The sequence below is a fragment of the Xyrauchen texanus genome, chromosome 39, assembly GCF_025860055.1.
Source record: "Xyrauchen texanus isolate HMW12.3.18 chromosome 39, RBS_HiC_50CHRs, whole genome shotgun sequence".
NCBI classification, from domain to species: domain Eukaryota; kingdom Metazoa; phylum Chordata; class Actinopteri; order Cypriniformes; family Catostomidae; genus Xyrauchen; species Xyrauchen texanus.
Genome location: NC_068314.1, coordinates 20,834,852 through 20,860,114, shown reverse-complemented (window position 1 = coordinate 20,860,114; position 25,263 = coordinate 20,834,852). Strand labels below are relative to the sequence as shown.

Below are 25,263 nucleotides of genomic sequence, written 5' to 3'. Positions count from 1 at the left end.
TAGTAAGGTTCCATTTGCTCTAATTGCACAGCTCACAACAGCATTTTCACAGGCCAGTTTTATCTGGCATGAGATATGTTGGCAAGCAAGAACATATTAGAAGTACAGTATGGGGACAGGAAATGTTCTGATATCAGACAGCATCCTTTGGGAGGGGATGGTAAATCACTATAATAATTCACAATCCTGGGAACATGTTTATACTAATCCCTATCTGCATGCTTCCCAAAGGTATAAATTATTGTACTGTCCACATAATTATTACCACTGGAGAAAAACAAAGAAGATACATTTGAAAACCTGTTATGTGTGTGAAAACAAATACATTTCACTGTGTATATATGCAAAAATATATGTATAATGTGTGACCAAAATAAAGGCTTCTATTCTATATTTATAGGGATAGAGGTGGATGTCAATACGATAAGAGGGTAGGGAAAAAAGTGAATGAAAATTATAGTTAGGAATATAAAAAAAGAACTCCTTAATGCATGGAATATTTTGCATATAATAAAAATTGGAAAACTTTTTTTGGGGGCTGGGAGTATACGGGGTAGGGGGGAGGTTATTTGTGTGTTGTCTGAAAAATGAAAAAAGTTGTTCACCCAAAAATAAACATTCTGTCATCATTTTGTAACACTAATGTAAACTCGTATGACTCCATTCATGGAACACAACATGTGGTTCATATAACTCTATATTCCTCTGAAGTGCTTTAGCTCTTAAATCTCAGTTACATTCACGTATATTCAAAGTGTTCTTAAGTGTCTTATACCCTATCATCATTGATGTTAAATATGCTGTGAAATTGGCATATTTTGATGTATGCAAATTACATTTGAAAGCTACGGTAGGAGGGAAAATTTTCAGCAAATACTGGCTTTCGTTGTTTTCCTCATATCAACTTGGACTATAGCACACAAGTTTTATGAAACCCTTTTATAGGGCGTCTGTGGTGCTAAACTGAAGACTAAACTGAAACTATAAATGTGCACTACAATAAGAAATCAAAATCGCATCATAGAAAAAATTACTTTAGTTTTCGTATTTTCAATGATGATCTCTTTTAAAAATGCAAAGACTGGTTTTCAACAAAAAGAACCGACAAGCGGCTGTCTGATTGACATGTAAAAACCACCACAGTTCGCCTGAATATGTAATGTTTCGAACTAAACAAAGACTGTTTATGTGCCATTACAATGAACAAAAATGAAACAGAAATTGAAAATCAACAACGAACTAAATAAATATTGGAAATTAAAAAATTATTATAAAGCTGCCCCAGATCCCAATCACTTTCATTGCATAAAAAAAGAGAAGCCAGGAAATTCTGCAAAATTACTTATTTTATGTTCCGCAGAAGAAATTCATATGGATTTTGTAATAACATGAAAATACATCAAAATGTATTTTTATTTTTAAGTGAACTATCTCTTTTAGACATTCAATGTCTCTGAATAAATTATATTTGCAAAGTGCTTCCTGTGCGTTACCATACAGAGGTAAGTAGTGGAAAAGTATGCAGTGTTGTTGTTGACATCTCACCTCATATATGTTGAACTGGCTCTGACCTCGGGCTAACTCTCTGTAGCTGGTTGTGAATTCACCAATGAAATCATGGCTGGAATTTAAGAAAGATTGCAGAAAATCGTATGTATCATTCCATCAAAAACGTCTCATTTTTTGCTCTTCACATGTAAGACTGAAGCATTGATACTGATGTATTTCCTTTGAAAGCATTTATAGGATGCCACTATAGAAATAAAAATAAAATGAATCATAACAACTTAAAACTTTTGGGGTGCATTTTGGATAAATGCTGCAAAGTTATAATACTGCATTACAAAGTTAACACAATTTTGCCACTGTTATAATTAAGTGTACATGTACATATGACTTGATTTTGTAAAGTAGCCTTTCCAGCAAGCTAGGAGCTGAAATTTGAATAGTTTCATGTCAGGGCAGTGTCCACAGACTCACAATTTGCATTAGGCTACGTCTAAAATGCTATTTAAATATATATATATATATATATATATATATATATATATATATATATATTAATTAATTCCTTTTTAAAAAAATTTACAGTTTTGCTACAGTGGGTTTTTGAGGGTTCAACACATCAAAAGTCAGTTGTCAACTCACCTTCCATCACGGTCCCAGTCATACACTTCAATTTTGATTGTTCTGGAAAACAGAAAAAACATTGTGGCATCCAGGTGTGTTTGACAAATCAGTTTATAACTGATTACTTTACAGCACTTTCAAACAACTGTTAATGATGACAAAAATCAGCCTTTCCCAGGAAATAATAAGCATTATGTTGTGTTGATTCATGAGGTATTCTCCTTGGTTAATCATTTGAAGAATTGTGTGTAAGACCTTCATTGAACTTATTTCAGCGCAAATTGATTGGTCTCTCGTTGCTAAAGGCTAAATTGAGTCATCTTTCTCAATTACACGAAAACAGAGTGGGTTGGCGTATGTGTCCTGCGGCAGGTGCTTGCTCAATGGCTTATATCAACAAGATTGGGGGAAGAAAATATACTAGCTACTGCCCATATTAATGTGGATGAACACACTCTCCTGAAGCCTGCTCATTAGCACAACCAATACTTCCGCTTGTGCACTGAGAGGCTTTTCAGAAAGCTCAGATTAGCAAGAAATCTTCTCTTGTTTACTTCCTTTCTGCTCATTATCCAACACTTCCACACAAATCATTACAGCCGTTATTAGTAAAAGTGAATAATTCTTATCATTAAACTGACAACATTAATGCTCAGAGGAAACAACAATTCTGGAATACGAGCACAAATGTCCTCAGGTGACTGCATTGGTTCTGCTGAGTTGTCCTGATGTTCACTTCAGGTGAAGCTAATGAGTGGGCTAATATGTCCCTTGATGTCAATTTAAAAAGTGTACACTGAGCAGTTGCAGTGGTAAGAAAAAATATGCATCTTTCCAATCTGAGAGATATGGAGGGGAGGGCTATAGAGTCTTTCTTCACACTAAGCTATTGTACTGCTTAAAAGTCTTAATTTAAGTGAATAACTGTTATAATTACATTGACAAATTCAATATTCCAGTTCACAAATGAAACCTTTTTCTTAAGCCTGAAAATAGCTAGAGTAAAGCTGATTTGCCTACATTTCAATAATGGTTACTGTTCATACACGTACATGAATACTATTAAATCGAAACTAAGTTTTTGCTTATGAAAAAAGTTTTACACACAGACATGAATAGCATTTTTTTTTTTATATTTTGAAAAATACTCTCACATGAGATGAAGACTCTAGTCATATCAGTAACCAAATAAAAATAAAAACCAAATAGAAATAATTTTACATGGAGCAGTTTGCCCTCTTATGGGCACTGCCATGTTGACAGTACTCTGTCATGCAATTGACTGTGTTACTACCACTATTAATGACAATAATAATAACATGTTTACTTTATAAAGTGCATTCAGACAATGCTCAAACATAAAACTAGGTTACATGTTAGCAACACAAGCAAACCGAACAATATAAAAACACATATATATATATATATATATATATATATATATATATATATATATATATATATACTACAGACAACAACGCAGCCCAAGTCAACAGTATAGTCCAGAATGATGGTATCAGCGGGAGTGTGATCCAACAGACAGTCCAAAAAGAATGAGTGGAAATGAAAATAGTAAATGTCCAAACAAGGTGTCATGAAACAAACTGCTATGTCCTGCAGCTCTCAATGTGTGATTTAAAATATCAATCACGAGTACATGGAGATCTACAGCGGGCAGAGAGCTTGCAAGTTGCGGCTGCCTGTTCACAGTCCAGCACGGAACAATGTGCAAAATAGTTGGGATTAAATCCAAGAACGTTAATAAAAGGGATGTTTGTAGTATGAGACGGAGGAAAATACAGACTAAAAGTAACAAAACAGAAGATAAACATCTTTGGTGTGAAGCGGCACAAACTTCCAGTAAGCACCTTTAAATCAACAGAATCAGCTGTATGTGTGAAGTGCCTTTTGTTTAGAGGACACTGCATTTCTGGAATAATAGCACAAATTAATGTCCAAGGGTGAGCGCAATGGTTCTGCTGAGTTATCTTGATTTTTAATTGAGGGAGGCTTGTGAGTGGGCTAATATGTCCCTTGTAAACAGCCCACTCACTCAACCCATTTTATAAGTATTGGAGGTGATTCATAAAGTACATGTTGTTTTCCCAGCTTGAAAACTTTTCCCCCCAACTGTCATTTGACTAATAGGCAAAAGATTTGCCCACCTTACCAGCATTGGTGGGTATAGTAGCCAAAAACTGTACTCAAGTAAAAGTACAATTACTTTAAATAATTACTCAAGTATAAGTAAAAGTGCTAACATAAATAATTACTTATTTATGTTAGCACTTTTAAAAGTAAGAAAGTATACAATTAAATGAGTACTCAAGTAGTAACTCGTTACTTTAACGAATGACTTAATGGATGTTAACTCCCTATATTCCATTACATAATACACTTTTAACATGTATTACAAAATTATAATTATTATTATTATTATTATTAATGGAAATTATGTCATCATTCACCACCATGGTGTTCCAAACCCACATGACTTTATTCAGAGCAACACAATAAGCAGATTTTAGACCGAATGTTAGCCTTGGTTAACATTTACCATTTATTTTTTTTCTCTATATTTTGAAAATCAATGGTGACTGTGACTGTCAGTCCCTAATATTCAGACTAACATCTTTTGGGTTCCACAGAATACAGAAGTTCACAGGGTGTTGGAGCAACATGAGGTAAGGGAAATGATGATGGAATATTAAATTATGGCTGAGCTATCACTTTAAAGGGGTAATTTACCGCTCATCATTTAGTCACCATCATGCCATCCCAGATGTGTATGACTTACTTTCTTCTGCAAAACACAAATTAATTTCCCTATCTGTTACTCACTCAAAATTGTGTTGATGTAGTGACACTAGGGGTCGAACTTGGGAGCCCCAATCTCCTCTGATATTTGAGAAAAGGCCAATAAGAATTGGCGAGTGGAATCTGCATCCCCGGACATACAGGTATAAAAGGAAACGGCTTGCATCCACACATTCAAATTTGTTCTTCAGAGCCGATCAGTGTTGAAAGCTAATCCACTGGCATTCCATTCACCTCTATGAGTGTTTAAAAGGCTGTTGGATACAGTATATGGCCCATTTAGAGTGCGTTCACCCTTCTCGCACAGATAAGTGCAGAGAACACCCCTGGGTGCTTCAGCAGCAACACTAAAATAGTTTATTTTCTCTAAAAGTGTAAGCACTGATGGAAAGTGTCTTTATATAGATGCCTTTTTGTTTATGTGCAGTTCCAGGGTGCGGTCCTTATCTCTCTTCCTCTGACGGCCACATTCACTGTATCACGTGTATGGGTCTTAGTCATGCTGAGACTGTGTTCGTGGATGGTTCAAGATCTCACTGCGAGAACTTGACCATGATGACGTTGCGATCGCGGCTTTCTTTCTTTCATAGAGGGATAGCCACTCCAGCCGCTCCCTGCCCTAGTCCTTCTGCTTGCATTCACAAGGCACGGCGGCTAGCACTGGGGGCAATTTGGAGGCTTCAATGGGAGCATTTCCACCAGGTGAATCCCCACAGATCTCCCATTCCCCAGCATGCTCGTTTCCACTAGTCAAGTTCATGGATGAGTCAGGCAGCTCGCCTCAGGATGGGCTTAATGTCTCAATCGGGGCGCGAGATGAAGATGAGGTGTCAATCACTGCATTGGAGAGCAGGCTTTTTCAGTCTGATGCTGAGGACTCTGCCGGGCTCCCACCATCTGGTGCGATCGCCTAGTCAGAGGCAGACGCAGAACTGATGGCCATGCTTGCCCGGGCTGCCGTGAGCATCAGGTTGGAGTGGAAACCTCCACCCTGCCCTGAGCGTTCGTGGCTGGACAATTGGTTCCTGGGTCCAGAGCGCCACGCTCTGCCACAGTTCCTTTCTTCCCGGAGGTGCATGAGGAGCTCACAAAGTCGTGGTGGGCACCTTTTACTGCCCGGTCCCGTTTCATGAGTACACGGAGGTTCCTCAGGTGGAGCAGGCGGGGCTGGGCAACACTCAATACCTTTGCGAGAATTTACAATCTCCATGTCGAGTCAGTTTCATCCCGCGTGTTAGCAGGTACGAACAGGTAAATATGCTGGCAGCTGGCTGGGTTTACCACTTGCACTCAGCACCCTTCCCCTCCCTGAGGGGATAACGTGCCCTTTTTCATCCACGAGAGTTCCTGGGACTGGCCAACCCTGGATGTGTTTCCTCCCTCAGCACCCTGCGGCAGTCAAATTAGGCAGAGGAACTCAATGCCAGGCTCTGTACTTGTGAAGTATGCCCTGTCAGGTCAGCTCCTGTACTTGGGATAGGTGCTCCATATGTAGTGGTTTCCTGTCGGTAATCTCATATGAGGTATTTTTCACGGTACAGTATCCCTGATGGTAAACCTGTGTATTCCCCTGGGCAGAACACTGCTCTGCCACCAGTCGCTGTGCTTGTAGAGCTCCTCCCTTCCAGGTAAGACCTACCGCAAGGGACTGCTTTCAATGTGTGGTACTTCCCAGTGGGTAAGTCAATGTGATGTGCTCTCCACATGTTAACCTCCCTTCAGGCAGGATGTTGTCTCTGTGGTGTCCTTTCTCCATGGGGGAAAATAATACCTTGCCCGGCGCAAATATATCTTGGTCCCAGCTAAGTGAATTTTAATTTTCTTAAAAAAACGAAGAGAAAAGGCTAAAATAGCTGATGCAACATATTCCCATTGTAAGTACGTCTTACAATACATCTTACAATAGTCCCCTCCCCCACCCCTTGGGGTATGAGGGACTATGCAACTTATGTTATGATGGGGCTGTGTGCACTTGTTACTAGGCATGTGGTAGCCTGAATGCATCTGCACCGCCGATCCACATAACACAGTTCAGCTGGTTTTGGTGTTTTATATAGGGACCCCTAGTGTCACTACATCGACACAATGTCAAGTGAGTGACAGATAGGGAATGTCTTGGTTACTGTTGTAACCTCCGTTCCCTGATGGAGGGAATGAAACGTTGTGTCCCTCCTGCCACAACATTGAACTAACCGCTGAAATGTCCGGACTCTTATCTCTTTTATACCCATATGTCCGGGGGAGTGGCATCCACTCGCCAATTCTCATTGGCCTTTTCTCAAATATCAGAGATGTTTAGGGCTCCCAAGTTCAATCCCTAGTGTCACCACATCGACACAATGTCTCATTCCCTCCATCAGGGAATGGAGGTTACAATAGTAACCAAGACGATTTTTAAAAGAATATATCAGCTCTGTAGTTCAGTACAATGCAAGTGAATAGGTGCCTAAATTTGTATGATCCAAAAAGCAAATGCAGGCACCATAAAAGTAATCCATATGACTCAAGTGGTTAAATCCATATATTCAGGAGTGATATGATAGGTGTTGGTGAGAAACAGATCAATATATATATAACTTTTTGCTAGAAGATCTTCTCCCCACCCAGCATGGGGCGATATGCAGAGAATAATGTGAATCACCAAAAACACAATAAGAATGTGAAAGTGATCTGTTTCTCATCCACACCTATCATGTCGCTTCTAAAGATATGGATTTAACAAATGGAGTCTTGTGGATTACTTTTATACTGACTTGATTGATGTGATTGTGTTTTAGCTTTAAAAAGTTGGCACCCATTCACTTGCAATGTATGGACCAAAAGAGCTGAGAAATTCTTTAAAAAATCTTCATTTGTGTTCTTCAGAAGAAAGGATGTCATACACATCTAGGATGGAATAAGGGTGAGTGAATATTAAGACAACTTTCATTTTTGGGTGAACTATCCCTTTATGAACTCTTGTCAGATCTGGATGAAAGAGGTTTGGAAAACTTTCAAGTAATTATTACAGTGAAAACATGAAAAATGTCCCACAGGGAAATATAAACCAAAGCAAGATTTTATGTAAGTTTTATTAATGCCTAATGTCCATATTTCATAGCTTTTAGTTGTTAATTCAGTGTAGTTACAGTTTTCAGTGTCAAAAGAATTTAGATCATTAGTAGAGGTGTATTAATGTGCTAAATTTACACAAGTAACTTTTTGGAAACTCCCTAAATGCAGAGAACGCAGCTTGCATAGGGCACCACGAGTCTGTTCGCACCCAGTTGTCAATAACGCAATCAGCAGAGCAAAAGGCATTTACACTTAATGTGGATGTTTACATGGATTTATACATTTAATCAGACAAAATTAGGAGCGATAGTTTCCAGTACACCTGCGAGGGTGCAAGGATGCATAAATACTGCTTATGATATGCGGGACAATGCGCACTTATATATTGCTGCATTGATTTAAAAATGTACACTTAAAAACTGATGTCACAAGAGCCCATATTTACAGAATCACACTGAAAATGATCATCACCATGTCACAGAACAGCACAGCTTGCACTCAGCACCTTTTCCCTCCATGAGGATATGGTTATTCACATTCTTCCCACATTATCTTTAGAGCCAAACCTTACCTAAGTGCTGCCTTAAATTGGAGCTACAATTTTAATCTTGAAATATCCATTTGTCTTGGTGTTAAATTAAGGCATTGAATGACAAAACTATTCTTTTTTTTTACTGTGCTGAATGAAGAATATGTTTCACTTATTTAGAAGAGCATGACGCTGCAGCAGTGATTGACTTGTCTTGAGTGACAGTCTGTGTCAGCGCACGCCGCTGTGGGAACATCCGCTGTTGTAAAAATCCCATTCAGTAATCTCTCAATAAATTACACATTAATTAAAATTAAAACCAGTAATGTAACAACAGGAACGCTGCCCACTGTAACGAGGTAAAAGTACCAAAATTTCATTAGAAATGTACTTGAGTGAGAGTAAAAAGTACACACTTTTAAACCTACTCAAAGTATTTTTTTCCCCAAAAAGTTACTCTTGTAGCGCATGTAGCACATTACTACCCACATTTGCTTACCAGTAAGGCATAAAAATGCTCATCCTTCTAAAGTGAATACAAAATATCACAAAATCTCCTGTAGTCAAGGAACTAAGGTATCAAAAATACTCTCCCTCCATGGAGTTGTGGGTGTTAGCGTCCTTTGACGTTCGTTATCTTGAAAGTGGTGAATCAGCACCTCTCTGAGCATCTGCCACCTGCATGTCATGTTCTTTGACAGTAAGAAAGTACAGCCGCCAAGAAGGCTCCCTAGGCAGCTGTCTATCAGGCCACACAACAAAAGAGGAGAAAATAGATTGCGCTCTGAGCCCAAACAGCGAGGGTGGGAGGTAGGGAAGGAGCTTTGCAGAAGGGGTTGAAGACTGGAATACAATCCTGGGCTGTTTTTAATTCCCTTGCATTGACCTCAAACCAAAATGTCGTTTTGAGTTCCTCATTGCTGCAGGCACTGCTTTAACATTTGAGGGAGGGAAATTTTGTTGTGTGGGATGCTAAATCCACATGAAATGTCAACATTGCTGTTTATTGAAAACTTCTACCAGTTTCATGGTAAAATATTCATTTGAGTTACATTTTCAACTCAGCATCACAGTCGTTGTAGTCTAGTGAAACATCACAAGTGAAAATTTGCATTCTCTGGCAATGTAGAAATTTTGAAAACTTAAAAATAAGCACATAGCTTCCCTGCAGTTTATTCTTAGCCTTAAGAAGAACATCTTTGGTTCATTTAATCAGTGTCTCAAACTGATTAATACAAAAAATGTATTAAAAATTTAAAACATGGAGATGTGTGGAGAATGTTTCAAATCTGCTTTCTATAGGCTTGAAATACAAGGGATGCACACTGACATCTGTTTTAATAGGCTCTGGAGCTTCTTACTGTCTAAATAAATGGTGTGGTCCATGTATTTAGGGTTTCCCCTTTAGGATCTTCATTCTTAGAGATTGTAGCACTCCTTTCAGTCCAAAGCAGACAACCGCCTGCAGTGGCATCACACTATAATTTAATTTACGTTCCATATATATGTGTGTGATATTTTTTCACTGTGAATATACTTTTTCCTAATCCAGGTAAATGTGCAGAGACCGTTCATTGGTTTGTTTCTCTGAAAAGTGTAAACCTCATGGTTCTGTGGCACTTTGAACATTGTTATATTTGAGCACCATTAGACAGCAACATTGGCTCAACTAATGGAGTTTCGGGAGGGACTACATATTTTTCCGACCAAGACGGGGAGAGTGTTTGGAAAACCTTTATTATTATCATCAAAATATTAACAACAATTGCTGGACCACAAGTGACACCAAACAGAATTGTAACAATAATGATTGTTTACAAACAGGTTTCCCAAATTTCCTATTGCCACTTCCACCCTGTTCATCTGCTATTCTTTGTACAAACTAGTTAATTACTAGCTAAACTGCTTTTTGCAGGTCGTCTAAACTCTTGCTGTGTCGGGCTGGTTTGGATACTCATACAAACAGAGCAATGTATTGATAGTACCACAGAACTACAGTGTTCACACTCTATAAATGGCTTTTTTTCTCTGCACATTAAACTGAGATTGGTGTAAGTATTTTAACATCTGAAAAAAAAATAAAAAATACACAATTCAATTTGAGAGAACTCAAGAACTGAATAAAACCAGCATATGTAACATTCACCTTGTCTCGTTTTGCCCTTACCTCTTCTTTGCCCATTTTGTCCCTTTTGGTCTTCTGTAAGTTTTACTTTCGTCCCTTATTTAACTCCACAGTCCCCTTGTTAGCGTTCATGTTCTCTGTTATTAGTTTCACCTGCACCCGCCCCCTCTGGCTCTCGCACTCGCTCACAATCATCAGAGTATTAGTTTCACCCGCACTCGTTCTAATCACTAGATTATTAGTCTCACCTGCGCTGTTCGTTTTCCCCTATATATACGCTGCCCTTTCGCTTCACTCTTGTTGGTTATTGTTTAGTTTACCCCTTCGCTTTGCCAGCTCTAGTGTTCCCCTAGCTTCCCCTGTCTTTTCCTCTCGCTTGTCTCGTCTCGTTTGATATACTCTCATTCCCCGGCTTCGACCCAACGCTCCCCTCGACTACTCTTCTGTGGATTTGCCCCTTTGATATACTCCGATTCCCCGGCTTCGACCTCGCGCTCCCCTTGACTACTCTTCACTGGATTTGCCCTTTTTGTACTGTTGCCTGCTCTGTTTAATAAAGCAGTTTTACTCCGACATTGTGACTGTCTCGTCTTGTGTGTGCGTTACAGAATAACCAACCCATACAGAACAGTCACAATGGATCCCCCGGTGGATTTTCGCAGCTCAATAGAGCGGATTTTCACAGCACGTTCTGCACGAGGATCTACGGTTGGAGACATGACCATGCGCTCACGGCCCAGGGGCAGCAGGTACATACTATTTCTGATTCATTTCACCCTGTTCCACCTGTGTCTGTCCCTGAGCCCGTTGATGCTCTAAACGCATCCGTGAGCGCCGTAAGCTTTCCACCCCGGAGAGGTTTGATGGCTCTTCGGACGCTTGCCAAGGGTTTTTTATGCAGGGCAGCGGTTGTAGAACTATAAACCTTGCCCTTAACATTATGGACCCAGCGGCCCAACTCTTGGTTTTGCGTCAGGGGAGTCAACCCTTGGAGGCTTATGTGGTAGACTTTTGTGCCCTGGCTAACCAGGTGAACTTTGATGAGGTGGCTCTGAAAGACATTTTTCAATGTGGACTGAATGAGCCAACCTCATCGTTCATGCCTGGTGGTCGCTGCTCCCTCGACCTGGCTCAATTTATTGACCTTGCCCTACTGTTCGCTGGTTCCTCATTTACTGTGGGGGAGGCAGACACTGAACCAGAGTTCCATGCCCCTGCCCCAGTCTCGAAGCATGCCACGGCTCTGCCGAGCTCTGTTCCGCCCTCAGATCTTCCACGGCTCTGCCGGCCTCTGCTCCGCCCTCAGAGTCTTCCACGGCCCTGCCGGCCTCTGCTCCACCCTCTAGAGTCTTCCACGGCTCTGCCAGCCTCTGCTCCGCCCTCAGAGTCTTCCACGGCTCTGCCAGCCTCTGCTCCGCCCTCAGAGTCTTCCACGGCTCTGTTGGGCTCTGCTCCGCCCTCAAAGTCTTCCACGGCTCTGCCAGCCCCTGCTCGGCCCTCAGAGTCTTCCATGGCTCTGCCAGCCTCTGCTCGCCCCTCAGAGTCCTCCAGGGCCCCGCCTCTCGAGCCTCCCAGGGCCCCTCCTCTCGAGCCTCCCAGGGCTCTGCCTCTCAAGTCTCTCGAGCCTCCCAGGGCTCTACCCCTTGAGCCTCCCAGGGCCCCGCCTCTTGAGCCTCCCAGGGCTCCGCCTCTCGAGTCTTTCAGGGCTCCTCCCCCTCTCAAGCCTCTCAGGGCTTCGTCTCTCGAGTCTTTCAGGACTCCTCCCCCTCTCCAGCCTCTCAGGGCTTCGTCTCTCGAGTCTTTCAGGGCTCCTCCTCCTCTCAAGCCTCTCAGGGCTTCGTCTCTCGAGTCTTCCAGGGCTCCTCCTCCTCTCGAGCCTCTCAGGGCTCCGTCTCTTGAGTCTTTCAGGGCTCCTCCTCCTCTCAAGCCTCTCAGGGCTTCGTCTCTCGAGTCTTCCAGGGCTCCTCCTCCTCCCGAGCCTCTCAGGGCTCCGTCTCTCGAGTCTCTCATGGCTCCCCCCCTTAAGCCTCTCGAGCCTTCCAGGGCTCCGCCTCTAGAGCCTCTCGAGTCTTCCACTGCCTTTTTCCCCGAGCCTCCTACGGCTCCGCCTCCCGAGCCTCCTATGGCTCCCCCTCCAGAGCCTCCTACGGCTCCACCTCCCGAGCCTCCCACCGCTCTGCTCCCAGAGACTCCAGAGCTTTCTAGGGCTCCGCCTCTCGAGCCTCCTACGGCTCCGCCTCCCGAGCCTCCTACGGCTCCCCCTCCAGAGCCTCCTACGGCTCCACCTCCCGAGCCTCCCACCGCTCTGCTCCCAGAGACTCCAGAGCTTTTGAGGGCTCCGCCTCTCGAGCCTCCTACGGCTCTACCCCCCGAGACTACAGAACCTGCCAGGTCGTCGCCTCTGAAACCTCCCACGGCGCCACCTCCCTTGGCTCCACCTCCAGAGCCTTCCAGGCCTCCGCCTCTAGAGCCTCCCACGGCGCCACCATCATTGGCTCCACCTCCTGAGCCTTCCAGGCCCCCGCCTCTAGGGCCTCCTACGGTGCCGCCTCCATCGGCTCCGCCGCCAGAGCCTTCCAGGTCTCCACCTCTAGAGCCTCCGGCGGCACCACCTCCCTCTGCCCTGTCTCTTGGGCCCCCTATGGCACCGCCTCCTGAGCCCCCCGAGCCTTCCTCGGCGCCGCCTCCTCAGTCTTTCGGTGCCCCGCCTGCCGAGTCTCCCACGGCTCTGCCTTCCAGGACTCCGTCTCCCAAGTCCTCCACGGCCCCGCCTTTCATGGCTCCGCCCCCAGTAACCGTTCCTCTTCCCGGACTTCCTGACCCTCTTCCTGTCCTGTGGCCTCTTCCCTGGCCTCCTGACCCTGTCCCGGCCCTGTTGCCTCATCCCTGGCCTCCTGACCCTATTCCTGTCCCGTGGCCACCTCCCAGGTCTCCTAGTCTAGTCCCTGTCCTGTGGTCACCTTCCAGGCCCCCGGACCCAGTCCCTGTCCTACAGTCGCCTTCCAGGCCCCCTGACCCAGTCTCTGCCCTATGGCTGCTCCCCAGATCTCCCGGCCACCCGCCTTTCCGCTATGTTCCCCCAGACCTTGCCTTCATTTCCCTTTGTGCCCTCGTGGACGTTCTTATTGCCCCTCGTTTCCCCCTTGGACTGCCTGTCTGCCCCTCGTTGCCCTCTTGGACTTCCTGCCTACCCTCTGTGCCCCTTGGACTGCCCTCATTTTGTTTTTGGGTTTTTGTGGGTTTTCTGTTCTGGGGTTTTGTTCGTTGGGATCGTCTGGTATCCGATCCCTTGAGGGGGGGCTATGTAACATTCACCTTGTCTCGTTTTGCCCTTACCTCTTCTTTGCCCATTTTGTCCCTTTTGGTCTTCCGTAAGTTTTACTTTCGTCCCTTATTTAACTCCACAGTCCCCTTGTTAGCGTTCATGTTCTCTGTTATTAGTTTCACCTGTACCCGCCCCCTCTGGCTCTCGCGCTCGCTCACAATCATCAGAGTATTAGTTTCAACCGCACTCGTTCTAATCACTAGATTATTAGTCTCACCTGCACTGTTTGTTTTCCCCTATATATATATACGCTGCCCTTTTGCTTCACTCTTGTTGGTTATTGTTTAGTTTACCCCTTCGCTTTGCCAGCTCTAGTGTTCCCCTAGCTTCCCCTGTCTTTTCCTCTTGCTTGTCTCGTCTCGTTTGATATACTCTCATTCCCCGGCTTCGACCCAACACTCCCCTCGACTACTCTTCTGTGGATTTGCCCCTTTGATATACTCCGATTCCCCGGCTTCGACCTCGCGCTCCCCTTGACTACTCTTCACTGGATTTGCCCTTTTTGTACTGTTGCCTGCTCTGTTTAATAAAGCAGTTTTACTCCGACATTGTGACTGTCTCGTCTTGTGTGTGCGTTACAGCATAGCTGTTCACCAGTTGTGTTTTGGATGCTGGTCCACAACACCAGATGCTTGTTTGCCAGATTTCCAACAAGGCTTTTTGACTAATTTAACGGGAAAGACTCAACCTTCATTACCATAAAAAAACATACTGGGGTTAATTTCCCATACAATGACATAACTCTCAGCTTAACCATCATAGTACATTAAAGGAATTACCTAGTCAAGACTGTTTCCTGAAACCATAGTAACTATGTCGCACATCCATCGCTCAAACCACTTTGGTTCAACAATATAGAGCTGCCCTTAATGATTTTATGCAGGGGTGGAGTAATAACTTATGTGGATATCACATTATAATGGCTCATTTAGAAGTACTCCAGAAAGCTGTTTAATGCATGAAAGCTGCTGAAGATACGAAAGCGAAGTGCACTACATAATGCGAAATACATTGCGCTGCAATAGTGGGGTTCTCTTTCTAACACTCAATCGGTATCTCACTATGGGACTTCTTATCGATATCGGAAGCGCCAGTGACACCCTGTCTTGTCAACGATTGACTGACCAATCACTGGAACTATCGGGGAGTCCCACCACCCCAATATAAACCGCAGCTACCTGCAGCTGCCTCACTATCGCTCTCTTCCCTGTGGAATATTTCTGAAGGTGTCTTTAGTCAAAAAGTCACTTTTTGTGATTTAATGTTGAACAGTTCACAGATGGAGCCGCAAGGTAATGTCTGGATGCAATATTCCTCTGTGTTTGTTGAGTGGCTTTTATTTTCTGCAAGAGAGAGAGAGACAGAGAGAGTAAACTAATTTGTTAAGGTGAGTTTTCTTTTTCCTCCTTCAGTGGAAACACTTAGCACTTCTCCATGTTTTTTCTCTAATTTTGAGGCGCTCACCCTGCTCTACAAAAGAAGGAAAAAGAGTTTACACACTCGCTATACTGCTCTGTACTATGAAGTTTCACATTGTGGTGGGCTGAATGTATGAAGAGGGTGCAGACTCTAGCATGGCCACATCCAAAGTGTCATAGGACCCTGTGGGGAAAGGCCATCTTCCATTACTGCATTCATCTTTCCCTCGATCCTGACTAGTCTCCCAGTTCCTGCCACTGAAAAATGCCAACACCATGCTTCACTCTAGGGATGGTATTGGCCAGGTGATGAGCAGTGCCTGGTTTCCTCCAGACATTATGCTTGCCATTCAGGCCAAAGAGTTCAATCTTTGTTTCATCAGACCAGAGAATTTTGTTTATCATGGTCTGAGAGTCCTTAAGGTGCATTTTGGCAAACTCCAGGTGGGCTGTCATGTGCCTTTTATTGAGGAGTGGCTTCCGTCTGGCCACTCAGGCCTGATTGGTGGAGTGCTGCAGAGATGGTTGTTCTTCCAGAAGGTTCTCCTCTCTCCACAGAGAAATGCTGGAACTGGATGTTGGTCACCTCACTGACAAAGGCCCTTCTCCCCCGATCGCTCAATTTGGCCAGGCGGCCAGCTCTAGGAAGAGTCCTGGTGGTTCCAAACTTCCATTTACAGATGATGGAGGCCACTGTGCTCATTGGGACCTTCAATGCTGCAGAAAGTTTTCTGTACCCTTCCCCAAATCAGTGCCTCAATACAATCCTGTCTTGGAGGTCTACAGACAATTCCTTGGACTTCATGGCTTGGTTTGTGCTCTGACATGCACTGTTAACTGTGGGACCTTATATAGACAGGTGTGTGCCTTTCCAAATCATGTCCAATCAACTGAATTTACCACAGGTGGACTCCAATCAAGTTGTAGAAACATCTCAAGGATAATCAGTGGAAACAGGATGCACATGAGCTCAATTTTGAGTGTCATGGCAAAGGCTGTGAATACTTATGCACATGTGATTTATTTATTTATTTTTTACATTTTTATTTGTGATAAATTTGCAAAGATTTCAAACAAAATTCTTTCACGTTGTCATTATGGGGTATTGTTTGTAGAATTTTTAGGAAAATTATGAATTTAATAAATTTTGGAATAAGGCTAAAACATAACAAAATGTGGAAAAAGTGAAGCGCTGTGAATACTTTCCGGATGCACTGTACATGAACTATAACACTATCAAAATACTCCATTGTATCATCACATGCACAATGCATTTTTTATAGTAAAATTATTATAATAATTCTTATATCTTATAAGAATCTTACAAAATCTTATAAAATTGATTATTGTCTGATGTAACCTTTAAAATGTTTGCTATGATTTGTAATCAATTTGATAACTGATAAATTAGTGTTTATGATTTTTAATCTTGTATTATCCATATTGAAATAGTCAGCTATATATCCAGAGCAGATATATCATGTTTGATATACAAAAGTTTGCCTTTCTATGAGGAAAATAATGGGTGAATTCATTTTATCATTATAATCTGTTGTATTTAAGATATAAAGTCCATGACTAAAACATTGGCCTTTTTCCGAGCGGGGAAATTAACAAAATATTACACAACCAACTAATAAATAACTCTGAGGAGTTGATCATGTGACATAGAAAAAGACACTTCTGATTGGATTCAAGACACCTTTGGGGTGCGGCAACTTGGGGAACGTTGGGGAAATTCTCCCCGCCTTGGACCTCTAGAGAAGGCTCTCCTGTTCCAGCAGACGAGTTTTAATGTTTTCACCACGTTCATTTTCAAGGAAAAAAATTCACTTGGGACCACGAGGCACCACTCCGGTGTCCACTTCAGTCTGCAAAATCTCTAGAATGTAGAAGTTGCAAACTTCAATAGCCTCCAGGCTCCGCTGGAAGTTCCATCATCAATCCAGCGTGCATAGCCAATTTTTGCCAAAATTTAACCTCCAACTTCTAACATAAACTTGCACAAGCCAAAGGACATCAAGAACTTCAACGCCAAACAATGTAAGGCAAGTACAGTCCTCCAAACCTTCGCTGAAAGAGCTGCCATTTTTTTTTAATATAATTTATGTAACTCAATCACAAATCACACCATATTAATTGAAGTATTAAGGGTTCTGAAGGCATGGTTTAAGGACTCCATAAAGTTAATTTTACTGTTACAGATAATTTCATTCATTCTCTGTCAAAACTCATTCATTAATCTGTGTTAAATTCCTTACAAATAAATTGTTTCTCATCTGATCATTTGTCATTTATCCTACATTTATTGGTGGCTAAATGTGTCCAAGATTGTTAAACTAATTATTTACATATAAAATCCTACATATCTCCTTTTTTCAAAGAGGGAGTTCAGTTTCTCTCAGGATGTGTCTCCGGCTGCTGGGCTTGATGGCCTCAAAGGTGGCCATAGCTCCCCTGGGGTTGTTGTGAATGAGGGAATTTCAGAACTGGAATGCGTCACTGAGCTCGGGCTATCAGCGCTATCTCAGTGGCAGAGTGATTCTCTCGTCAGAATGTCTGAACGCTCTCTGTTGGGTTTGCTGTCGAGAGGGAATCCTCTGAACAGGTAATGGAGGCTTCATCTTCAAATGGTGAGCCTTGTATGGCAGAGATTTGGGCATCGCATCATTTTCCCTCTGGTGAGCCTGATTGGGCCGAAGCTGCGGAGAGAGTGAGGGAGTTCCGCCATTCACTAATAGCACCAAACTGGCCAGGAAACTGGCCATTGGTACCGTGGTGGGATCTGTCCATGGTCCTGAACGTGCTGTCTCAGCCCCCTTTTTAACCATTGGAGAGAGTTTTGTCAAAGTTGCTCTCTTTAAAGACAGCTTTGTTTCTCGCTCTCACAATGGCTAAACAAGTGAGTGAACTACATGCTCTATCGGTTCACTCTTCATGCATGTTGTTCACCTAAGGATGTCTAAGGGTAAATCTTAGGCCAAACCCAGCATTTGTGCCAAAGGTGAGCGATCCGTCAGGTTTGTGCCATCCACTGCATTTTACCTTGGCATAGGAAAAGAGACTCCATTGTCTGTGCCGGTTTGTGCTTGGCAAATGTATGAGCAGAAGTCAAGGGCTCAACAAGAGAGTAATGAGCTTTTTATTTCAAGGGGTGACCCATAAGGGTATACCTCTATCTCGTCAGCACCTCTCTCATTAGGTGTTGGATGCAATTTTGCTATGTTACAATATTATCTGCAAATTATCTCTTATCTGCAGACTCCAGAGGGGCTATAAGCACACTCCACTAAGGGTATGGCTACATCCTGGACACTATTCAAGAGCATTTCAGTTCAAGAGATTTCTGCTGCGGCAAACTGGTTCTACACATTTCTTAAGTTTTATAGACATATAGAAGCCACAGATCCTTCAGTGGCTCAGTCTGTCCTTGAGGTGGGAATGCAGCAAAACATATAACAATATAATGGGAGTTACATTTGTGGATTTATATCCTTCTCTTTCTGATCTCATCTCTTGGATATCAAAAAATATGATATAGTACAGAGTGGATGTTCAGCATCTCTCTGCCTGTCACGTATGCTTTAGCAATTATATCTGCAATACAAGTTGTCTACATGCTATAGTTAGAAAGATAACTTTAGGTTACTCACATAACCCTGGTTCTCTAATAACATGAAGTGAGGTATCTCACATCACTACTGTCCTTGCAGTTCACATAGAGAAAAGATGTACAGAGAATGAGGCAGCTGCAGGTAGCTGTGGATTATATTATCTAGTCTGTCAATATTTGACAAGACAGGGTGTTATTGGTGCTTCCGATAACGAGCACACCTGAGGCGTCCCATAGTGAGACACCTCACTTCATGTTATCAGAGAACTGGGTTTATGTGAGTAACCAAAATGTTCCTTCTACATCAGACTTTGGGGTTCCCTCGACACACTCGTCAGCACATACACACTCTTTCAAAATAAATGAACGTCACTTATGTGTTAACATAAACAAATAAAAGCCATGTTTCTGACAGAAACAGTGTGCGACAAAGCGCTTGATCTTAACAGCCTTTAATCACTTAAATGGCTGCACTCACGTTTACTTGAGGTTTCAGAATGCTGCTTTTTGCAAAACCCCGCAATAGGCCATTTTCTTAAATGCATGTGAATGCGGTCAAAGCGTTGACAGAATGAAAGTGTAACACACGTTAAGGTTCGGGTATGGAAGGAGGAGACTGGGAGCAGTGGCATGCTTCAGGTAGTCTTTTATTTTCTGCCTTATGTATACTTGAGTACAGCCTTTTCTGTCCTTTTCTTATTTCAGTCAATGTAACAAAACACTCAGTTAACATCAACTTCTCGAAATCTTCAAAAACAACAAAACTATAAAACGCACACAATAAGGCATGCCAGTCGCTGCACACACCTGTCGTTCTGTCTCAGCTCTCTGGCGTGTTTTGACTGCTTTTGAGGTCTCTCCCCAATATCACTATAACAAGAAACAGCTGTTAGAAATTATGCCAACCAGCTTGACGGGCCACACCACTCCCTCTCTCCCACAAACAGACAGGCGACCACGCCCCCATCCCCACAGAAAGATATATATATATATATATATATATATATATATATATATATATATATGGAATGAAAGCTACAGAAACCTCAGTGAAGTGAAAAGATGTCCACACAGCAAGCAACTACAAAGTGTCATGTAGAAACTACAGTATGCTTCTAACAACAGGTGGAAAACTGTAGTTCCAACCACACAACTTTGCGATGCTGTTTGCTAGTGTTAGCTGCAACTACGATTTCAGGAACCACAAAATCATTGAACTATGTTGGTAATGATGGAACTTGGAACCATAATTGGCTAACAATGCTTATGGGAAACGCACCCCTGGTCAACCCGTTTTACAAGCTACTCTAAGTTTTACTAGTAAACACGCAATGCTCCACCAGCAAGACTAGCACCAAAATAGCACTTACCAGCTAATGGTAAGACCAGTATGCTGGATCAACTGGTCCTTCAGTAGGGAAGATGGCAACTTTTTAAGTAACATTTTTTTGTCTCTTCTCTTGAATGTGGGCTCAATTAAATGTTGTCAAAAAGCCTCAGTTTTTGATTTTGCACAGCATGAGTCACATTTCTGAACTGCATTGCAGTGTGGTGACTGTCATGGAAAAATTAACCCTGGAGAGAAGCTAGAGCAAGCACAAGCAAAAGCTTTCCAATAATTCCGTAATCTTATTGGTCACGACAGAGTGGTGACCCTTTCTCTATAAAATGTGCAAGGGGTGGGCAGAGCATGTAGTCCTTTCTAGGCATCTGTAGGTACAATACTGTAGCTACTCAATCAAGTGACACTGGCTCTCCTGTATCTGTTCTCTATATGGCCAGACTTTCTATCTCAGTTCTGTTGTCAAAACTATTTATCAATCTTGTACTTGTATCTCAAGCATTTATCTTGAGGCAAGTGTAAAGTTAAGCACTGACATTTCATAATTCCTTTGAGGCTTAACAATTCATAGTCAGGTTAGTGTCCGCCACAGAAGGCACACCCACAGTCCATTCACTGACCAATTGATGAATATTGCATACAAAAATGAGTTTCTAAATTATTTCAGTTCTAAATGATTTCCTAGCTTTATGCATCTTTCGGGAGATGGGAGAACATCAGTCTGCCTGGAAACAAAGATGTGTTTACAAGGTACTGGGTTGATATGAGTATCACTTTTTGCCAAAGTATGCCAGGCTGGTGGCTTGAAATCTTTTAAACAGGTTTGTTTGAGGTGCGTAGTGGCAAATAAATTAAATATCTATGGGCAAAATTATTTTTTTCTTCCACTGTTGTCGTTTTGTTTGAAATAATCAGTACTTGTTACTTTTGGACAGAATTTCTGATTAAAATGTCTATGCACATTTACATTAATTTCTTTAGCGTTTTCTTTACAGACTGATCGACACTGCAGTGATTGCAGTGAAAAAAATGATTTCTGTGCTGGTCTATTGTTGTGTATTAACTTTATTACACAACAATTAGATTAATCTCATCTGTCAACAGTACAAAAATTAGGAGTTGGTCTCTTTACATGTTGTCAGAATATTTATTACTGTCTAAGTGGGCTGTTCTTGACTATAGTAAGCAGCAAAAAGACTTTATGCTGATTGTTAAGCCTTGCTACATGAGAAAACAGTAATAAAATATAATAATAATAAAAAACAGGAACAGCAACCAAAAGTAGGACATAAATTCACACGAATAGGACAATAAGTAACATTTGTCTTTACTCCCAAACTATAACCATCATACATGCAGTGTGTTTAGGCTATACATAATGAATTATCAGTACAGAGCCATAGCAGTTTAATCAAAGAATTGAAAAGCCACTGGTGGTCTGTGTGTCTTACCTGTCGTAGTCTCCATTGCAGAGAGCTCTGACTGGGATGGTGAATGGTTGCCAAACAGGATTCAGGGTGTTCTTCACCACCTCTGTCTTATGGCAGATTGTAAAACTTCATGTTGAGAAAACAGAGAGAGACAAAGACATGGAGGCATGACATTTCTCCTGAGGAAACTCTAAATGCGACTGACATCAGCCACTTGCTCTGTTCATCTGATTGCGGTTATATCTGACCATATTATTATAATTATTTTCAAAGTTAAAGAAGTATGAAATCAGTTCATTACTAATGTTTCACTATGTTTATCCTGCTTGTTTTCAGACTGTTGATATTACTGGTGCAATACAGGATTCAATACGAAGTCCTGCTATTCGTTTTAAAGCAGTTTATGGTATGGTGCCTGGTTACATCACTGAGCTCATAAATTTCCATTTTTCATGTTGATCGTTATGATCTGCCAATCAATTACTTTTGCTATCCCCAGGTTGTGCTTAAAGCTCAAAGCAGATCATGCTTTCTCTGTTGCTGGTCCAAGGTTGTGGAACGTCAACCACTTGATCTTCCACTACTATCTCTATTTTTAAAGTGCATTTCTTCAACAGGTACTTTTATGTTTGATGGGGTTTTTTTTACAGAGTGACTATATTCGCCCAGGTGTAAATAGCATCTGCAACACAGTGCAGCTATTTTCACCCCAAAAGTTTGGTGAAACCATAGGAATATACGACAAACTAGACCATAGATGTCAGTGCAGTGAATGGGCAAAAGACGGTGTGAATGTGTAGTATTGTCCTAGCGACCTCAGTTTTGTCCCACATTGTTTTTACAATCCAATTTCCTGTTTCCACTCTCAATATTTATTTTAATGCTACTAACAATAATACATAAAAAATAATATAAAGGTAATATAACCAGGGTTGGGGTGCAAATAATATGTGCCACTATTTGCACTGGTGTGTAAATAAATATACCATTATTTGCACCAGAGTGCAAATAGAATCTGCCTATTTTTTTTAACTTAGAATACTTTGTAAGAAATGAGACAACAGTATCATTGAATTGAAATCTGGGATATATTATATGTTAAAAACATTCAAATTAAGATAACAGAATATTTTAATGGTGCGTCATTTCTACTCAAGCTGTATTTTTGACAAATGTTTTAAGATTAACACAAATATAATAAAGTATTGTAAAAATTTGAAAACATTATTTAATTGTGTATATTTACTATATTGTTGGACATTGTTAGTAGACAAATTAAATAACACCCTAAACCTTTTTTAAGCATTGTCTGACTCTTCCAAGCCTCTGTAGAGACTTTTTAGTTTTCCACTGTTTTCTCTCTCTCTCTCTCTCTCTCTAAAACACAAAATGGGCAAAGTACATCAAAGCTCTTAAAGCTTGACACAATGGTCATTTAAGTTAAGAGGATTTGACGTGGACAGAAGGCCTTTTCCTATTGCCACAGAGAGCCACTTCTAGACCATAAATTTCCCAAAGAACAGCTAAACGTTTTGTCAGTATTACAATATGGGGAGTGGGTTGGCGTTTAGAATCATGGGAAATATGCTTTTCATATTTCCAATTGATGTTCATATTGTGGCTAATACAAAGCATCTTAAAGGAATAGTTCACCCAAAAATTTTAATTGTCATTATTTTCTCACCCTCACATTCTTTCTTCTGTGGAACAAAAAGGGAGAATTTTCAAAGAATATCGAGGCCACTCCTCTTTATATAATGACAATTAATGAGGACTGGTGCTGTCAATATGCAAAATGTAAAAAAGAAAAAAAGCACAAAAACAGTATTATAAATGTGGTTCATATGACTCGACGTCTTCTAAGCCATTCAACAGCAATTTTGTGAGGAACAGACAAGTTGTTATGCAGTTCAAATCTTGACATCTGCCTTAGTTCCCCATGGAGCCCTCATGAGATTTCATAAGAAATGTAGCAATGTTTGTGAACAAATATATCTTTTGAGTCTAATCTTTTCAATTAATAAATTCAGACACTTTACAAATCCAGTTTGAAGAATTTGTTTACGAATCAAACTGATACAAATCTTGAGTTTATCTCAATGGCTCAATGCTACATTTATACACGCTGCTGAATGTGGCCCAAATGCTATTTTTTTTTTTTTAGGTTCTTTAAATGTCATTGTAGATATAGCCCATATTAGATACTGGTATGAACAGCTGATGCTCCTAAACTGACCCGTGTGTGTAGAACACTCCCTGAGCATGTGTATAACAAATACAGACATGTTTATAATTATAACAATATTCACTGTAGGTAAAAAATATTGTTAAAATTATATTAAAGACCAATCTTAATAATCCAATAATATAAGCAATTGGAGGAAGTCACATTGATGGCTAATATTGTATTTACTGTATATGTCATTTGCATTAGTATAGTGGAATTTAATTACTATCAAAACTCAAGAATGTAATATTACTTATGAGTAAAATACACAGGAAAAAGGATATTACATATATGTAAGGCACAGTAAGAAAATAGGGTTTTAGAATTATTTTAGAATCGCATTCACATTTGGATAGAGTTAAAGAAAATCTCTGTATCTTTTCCTGCACATTTATAATATGTGTAAAATGAATGAATCACTCAACCAAACTCTTGAAGCCTTTAATTTTATTTCCTTAAATCTAAACAAAATTTGTTTACAAGAAAATATATGGAAAGCTATAAACCATAAGACGCCTATATAAAGTACACAGTAAATAAAATGCGCAATGATGAATGTTGAGTTAGATTAAAATAAAAATCACATTAAATCTCACTACAGTAGCTATTAACACTGAAGGCACTGAAGAAATCGGATATATATCTGCATTATTTTCACATATAAAGTGGCCCAAATCAAGTTTGAAAATGTCAGATTCAGTGTGGATGTGAATGTTCACACTGTCATCCATTCAACAGATCTGTGTCACATGTAAGCAATTTTGTATTTAATTTATGATGCTTTTTTTTCATTGGGGGTCTTAACAGCTCCATTTCTCATTCAATTTCATAATATGGAAAGGAGCTGCCAGGATATTCTTCTGAAATTCAGCCTTTGTGCTACACAGACAAAAGAAAGTAATATGGGTATGGAACGACATGAGGGTGAGTTAACTATCCCTTAAAATAGACATGGGACACTTACGTGCCATCTTCGTTACTTCTGTAGAAGACCATGAAGGGATCAGATTTCCCAAAAAAGTCCTTTTTGTCCAATTTGTTGGCACAGAACTGCATGGTTGCGCTGTCCTAGAAAGAAAACCCCCAACAAGTTTAAGTTCTGTTTCAGTTTTTTCTTTCAGTGTTGACAACAAGAACACAAAAAGTGCAATGTACTGTATTGTGCATTCTAATGATTACAATGCAGAGAGAGATCCAAAACTCTTTTATCTAATTCAGCTGGGAGAACAGGAGGCTCATTACAGATACTTTGT

At 41.1% G+C, this 25,263-nt stretch overlaps 1 protein-coding gene across 2 annotated transcripts in view; it reads right to left on the bottom strand.

The window, feature by feature from the left end:
- The window catches only part of LOC127632731 (copine-5), a 179,940-nt gene that overhangs the window by 55,875 nt on the left and 98,802 nt on the right, over nucleotides 1-25,263 (bottom strand). For both annotated transcript variants that reach the window (XM_052111475.1, XM_052111476.1), the window contains 4 exons: nucleotides 24,975-25,078; nucleotides 21,805-21,909; nucleotides 2,149-2,190; nucleotides 1,546-1,621 (listed from right to left, as the gene is read on the bottom strand). In XM_052111475.1, coding sequence (XP_051967435.1) covers nucleotides 1,546-1,621; nucleotides 2,149-2,190; nucleotides 21,805-21,909; nucleotides 24,975-25,078 — 327 coding nt within the window. The remainder of the gene's footprint in view (nucleotides 1-1,545; nucleotides 1,622-2,148; nucleotides 2,191-21,804; nucleotides 21,910-24,974; nucleotides 25,079-25,263) is intronic.